At 43.1% G+C, this 6,000-nt stretch overlaps 1 protein-coding gene across 3 annotated transcripts in view; it reads right to left on the minus strand.

Annotated features, from left to right (window-relative positions):
• The window catches only part of LOC138966029 (kelch-like ECH-associated protein 1), a 52,986-nt gene that overhangs the window by 5,404 nt on the left and 41,582 nt on the right, over positions 1-6,000 (minus strand). For all 3 annotated transcript variants that reach the window (XM_070338118.1, XM_070338117.1, XM_070338116.1), the window contains one exon: positions 3,977-4,182. In XM_070338118.1, coding sequence (XP_070194219.1) covers positions 3,977-4,182 — 206 coding nt within the window. The remainder of the gene's footprint in view (positions 1-3,976; positions 4,183-6,000) is intronic.

Here is a 6,000-nt window from a genome sequence, read left to right on the forward strand (position 1 = left end):
AGGTAGCTGCCAGACAGCCAAACAGACACACACACACACACAGGCTAGGTAGCTGACAGACAGCCAAACAGACACACACACACAGGCTAGGTAGCTGACAGACAGCCAAACAGACACACACACACAGGCTAGGTAGCTGACAGACAGCCAAACAGACACACACACACAGGCTAGGTAGCTGACAGACAGCCAAACAGACACACACACACAGGCTAGGTAGCTGACAGACAGCCAAACAGACACACACACACAGGCTAGGTAGCTGCCAGACAGCCAAACACACACACACACACAGGCTAGGTAGCTGACAGACAGCCAAACAGACACACACACACAGGCTAGGTAGCTGACAGACAGCCAAACAGACACACACACAGGCTAGGTAGCTGACAGACAGCCAAACAGACACACACACACAGGCTAGGTAGCTGACAGACAGCCAAACAGACACACACACACACAGGCTAGGTAGCTGCCAGAAAGCCAAACACACACACACACAGGCTAGGTAGCTGACAGACAGCCAGACACACACACACAGGCTAGGTAGCTGCCAGACAGCCAAACAGACACACACACAGGCTAGGTAGCTGCCAGACAGCCAAACACACACACACACAGGCTAGGTAGCTGACAGACAGCCAAACAGACACACACACACACAGGCTAGGTAGCTGCCAGACAGCCAAACACACACACACACAGGCTAGGTAGCTGACAGACAGCCAAACAGACACACACACACAGGCTAGGTAGCTGACAGACAGCCAAACAGACACACACACACAGGCTAGGTAGCTGACAGACAGCCAAACAGACACACACACAGGCTAGGTAGCTGCCAGGCATGCAGACAGACAAGTAGACGCACCAATGAAAACCTTTAACTCTTCTGCTTGTAAAAAAAAAAGAATTAAGCAAAAACAAAAAACAAAAAACCCAACAACAACAACAAAATAAAACCCATTAGTTAAATAACAACATTTGCAGTACATTTGTATTACAAGCCATACAAGCAATTGTCACTTGAGTAAATTAATAATCATGTTGCTTTGAGCGCCTATTCTCAAGTGTTACTGAACTTACCCTCCGTGTTCGTCATTTTAACGTGAGTACATTGCTTTTTGGTCTCTTTATTGTTCCCTCTCACGTGCAGTCGCCATTGTTTAATACTTACCTTCAAGTGTTCAAAAACAGTAGCATACTCTGACACAGTGGATACTTCATCGTTTTAACCTGGACTGCTTTTTATGTTAATCTTATTAAGTGAAACATGTTCATGCAATTTTTTTTTATCTGCTACATGTACAACATATGGGTGACTCATACAGTAACATGGTGCAGTTTTCTGTCTTCATGTTTTACATGGGTTTTTCTGTGCAGATTTGCAGTTCCTAAAATGATATGCAAAGAACAGCCTGAACAAAAACAGGCCGCAGAAAAGCATATGATGCAAACAGCACAAACACAAACAAACAAAGAAAAAAGATAAATAAAGAGAAAAAGAAAAATGAAAAAAAGGGAAAAAGATGAAAAGAAAAAAAGAAGAAAAATCAGGCCAGCAAACAGTCATAAATTATGCATGCTTGCAGTTGTCAGTCATGTGTCATTTTAATTCACTATTGTTTGGCATAAATAATGTACATGCACAACAGAGCGCATAACTTACTGCTTAGGCCAACAACAAAAAATTGTCTGTTTACGGTAACCCGACCGACCCTATTTTTTTCGCGCGACCCTAGACTTATTTTTGGCATTTGGGGAAAAAAAAACAAAAAAAAACACAACTAAAAATATGGTTTTTTGGAAAAAAATAAAAAATAAAAAAATTTAAAAAAATCCCGACCTACCGACCTTATTTTTTTGGCCTATGTTACCGTAAACAGACCTATTTTTTTTTTTTGCCTTATCTATTTGCTTGACAAAATACGACATAACATTGGCAAAAGGCTACAGGAAACGCCAAACATCCAAACTAAGCAGATAGATCTCGACTGCATATTGAGAGAAAAACAGTAGGCAGACAATTGATACACATCACTAATACACATCACTAATACACATCACTAATACACATCACTAATACACATCACATCACTAATACACATCACTAATACACATCACTAATACACATCACTAATACACATCACTAATACACATCACTAATACACATCACTAATACACATCACTAATACACATCACTAATACACATCACTAATACACAGACACACAGACTTCTCCTTCTAAGTTTGTGGATCATAACCCCTACATATGCTGAAATGAACCGAACTGTGAGACAAATCACAGGATCTTTCAATTGCATATATATATACATGTATATATATTTATTGGATTTACTCCATGACTATACACACACATGGGGGCTCACGCACTCAGAAGGTCCGCACATATGTTGACCCTGCAGTTCAGATAAACAACTCCACCCTTTACCCACAAGGCGTTTCCCATACCAGTTGGATTCGAACCAAGACCTTTCATTTGGAAGGTGGAGTGACTTTGACTGAGCTATCGCACCTCTCAGACTGGGTGGCCGAGTGGTAAAGCACTTGCGCTCGGAAGCGAGAGGTTGCGAGTTCGACCCTGGGTCAGGGCGTTAGCAATTTTCTTCCCCCCCTTTCCTAGCCTAGGTGGTGGGTTCAAGTGCTAGTCTTTCGGATGAGACGAAAAACCGAGGTCCCTTCGTTGTACACTACATTGGGGTGTGCACGTTAAAGATCCCACGATTGACAAAAGGGTCTTTCCTGGCAAAAATGTATAGGCATAGATAAAAATGTCCACCAAAATACCCGTGTGACTTGGAATAATAGGCCGTGAAAAGTAGGATATGCGCCGAAATGGCTGCGATCTGCTGGCCGATGTGAATGCATGATGTATTGTGTAAAAAAATTCCATCTCACACGGCATAAATAAATCCCTGCGCCTTGAATATGTGCGCGATATAAATTGCATAAAATTAAAATAAAAAAATAAAAAAATAAATCCCTGCGCTTAGAACTGTACCCACGGAATACGCGCGATATAAGCCTCATATGGATTGGATTGGATTGAGACAGACATGCAGACAGACAGACATACTGACAGACAGACACACATACTGACACTATACAGGGGGCCGGGTAGCTCAGTTGGTAGAGCACTGGAATTGTCATCCTAAGGTCGCAGGTTCCAATCCCGGCAGGGACAGACGCGGGTCAACTTTATGTGCAGACTCAGAGACGGTAGCCATGTTCCTGACCCCCACAGTGGTACATAAAAGACCTGGGTCATTGTGCCATAAGAGAGCTGGGTCATTGTGCCATAAGAGAGCTGGGTCATTGTGCCATAAGAGAGCTGGGTCATTGTGCCATAAGAGAGCTGGGTCATTGTGCCATAAGAGACCTGGGTCATTGTGCCATAAGAGACCTGGGTCATTGTGCCATAAGAGACCTGAGTCACTGTGCCATAAAAGACCTGGGTCACTGTGCCATAAGAGACCTGGGTCACTGTGCCATAAAAGACCTGGGTCACTGTGCCATAAGAGACCTGGGTCATTGTGCCATAAAAGACCTGGGTCTTTGTGCTATAAGAGACCTGGGTCATTCTGCCATAAAAGACCTGGGTCATTCTGCCATAAAAGACCTGGGTCATTCTGCCATAAGAGACCTGGGTCATTGTGCCATAAGAGACCTGGGTCATTGTGCCATAAGAGACCTGGGTCATTGTGCCATAAGAGACCTGGGTCATTGTGCCATAAGAGACCTGGGTCATTGTGCCATAAGAGACCTGGGTCATTGTGCCATAAGAGTAGGTGGCTGATTATACCTCAACATGCTCCCACCTGGGTAACGCTAGCTTTTCACCGGGTGGAAGCGACTCTTGTTTCTGCTAGCTTTTCACCGGGAGGAAGCGACCCCAATTGCCCAGCATTGGGATAATAGAGTAAATGAAATGAAATGAAATGGACTTTTCAACCAACCTGCTCCACTGCGCATAGTGTTCATAGGCGCCTTCATGTGCCACTCGTTTCTCTCGGGGTCGTAACACTCCACGCTACTCAAACGATTGGCACCGTCAAAACCACCAACCGCGAACAGCAGTCGGTTGAGAACGGCACAGCCCACGCCGATTCTCCGTGTGGACATGCTGCTGATGTAGGACCAGGTTTCTGTTTCTGGATCATACCTGGTGGGACAGTGTCAGAACAAATACATTTAGAGCGACATAGCAACAAAAACAGGCCGGGATTCAGGGAAGACTGAAGTAGAAGACAAGGCCAAGAAAAACAATTTCAATGTTTTAGATTCCCCGACCGACACTATTTTTTTCCCCAACAGTTTTTGACCCTTTCAATAAAATTTTTTTTAAAGATTACTGGTAATTAAAAATGACAAAATTTATTTTTGCAGACTTTACAAAGACAGTAACTCTTCGCCGACATCCAGGGAATACAGCTCGCATGATTTCCCGCCAGTAAAACGCTAAATATGCGCCTGTGTAAATAAAAATAAAAAACTTCAATAAAAAAAATAACCAACCTACCAATTCTTATGATCTATAAAATAAAAAGAATATAAAGTTTCAGAAAGAAAATAAAAATAAATAAAAATAAAATAAATAAAACAGACACAGCTACAAAACCATGACAGAATTGTGTACACTAGTCACTACAACATAGTGCTTCTGTCCACAGCATGAAGACTTGATTTTTTTCTGAGAGTGAGACTTCAGTCTGATCGATGCTTGATGAAATCATTATTTGTGACGGGCGGGGATGTAGCTCAGTCGGTAGCGCGCTGGATTTGTATCCAGTTGGCCGCTGTCAGCGTGAGTTCGTCCCCACGTTCGGCGAGAGATTTATTTCTCAGAGTCAACTTTGTGTGCAGACTCTCCTCGGTGTTCGAACATCCCCCGTGTGTACACGCAAGCACTGACAAGACCAAGTGCGCACGAAAAAGATCCTGTAATCCATGTCAGAGTTCGGTGGGTTATAGAAACACGAAAATACCCAGCATGCTTCCTCCGAAAGCGGCGTATGGCTGCCTAAATCAGTAAATGGCGGGGTAAAAACGGTCATACACGTAAAAGCCGTGGGAGTTTCAGCCCATGAACGAACAAACATTATTTGTGACATCAATCTCTGCCTGCTCCTGTGCTCGTATATATATCAGACAGACAGGACCTGTGCAAACCCTGCACAACTTTGAAAAGGAAAGAGAAGACAGAAACTCATGCCATTGTTATTGTGCCGACAACACAGCAAAAAATCCCTCTGGACAGAAACATTGTGAATCAACATTGTGAATACGCAGTTAAAAAACAAAATAAGATCTTGTCACTGAAACATAAATAGTGACAAAATACTGCAATTGTCACTCCAAAAAGATTGAAGGGAAATAATATGGGTGGGGGGGGGGGGGGGGGGGGGGGGGTGAAGAAATATAGGTGCTGCCGACCATTAAGAATCCAAGAAAAAAATCAGGTTTTAAAATGAAGGAGTTGTAGTTCTGTACACCCAGAAAAAAAGGTGAGTTAAATGATGGGGTCTGACAAGACTACATAGCGTGGCCTATGACGGTACCACAAAGAATTTGATTTCAATTCCGTCATGAAGAACACTGGGTGACACAAACAATCACAATGTTCTTTCTTACCTCTCAATCATTTACCCACTTTTGGGACATTAACTGTTGACAAAAAAAGAGAGAAAGTGTCACACCAAAATGAATGAAACTATAAACCTCTACTTGACCGAATTCACTGAAAGTATGTTTCAACTCTACATTCCTGCCTCAAAACGCATGACAAAGCCACACTGAGTGAGACATCAAACACTGCCGAAACGACCCATCAAACAAGATATTCCAGGAGACAGTACTACTTGACGGATCGCTCTTGGGCACAGAAATAGAAAAAACAAAGCAGGAAGTGACTCAGCCTTGCACTAAGTGGAGTAACAGTGGGTCAGAAGCAAGGTAAATTGGGAGAGAGAAAGAGAGGGAG

This window comes from Littorina saxatilis, linkage group LG5, assembly GCF_037325665.1.
Source record: "Littorina saxatilis isolate snail1 linkage group LG5, US_GU_Lsax_2.0, whole genome shotgun sequence".
Classification (NCBI taxonomy): Eukaryota; Metazoa; Mollusca; class Gastropoda; order Littorinimorpha; family Littorinidae; genus Littorina; species Littorina saxatilis.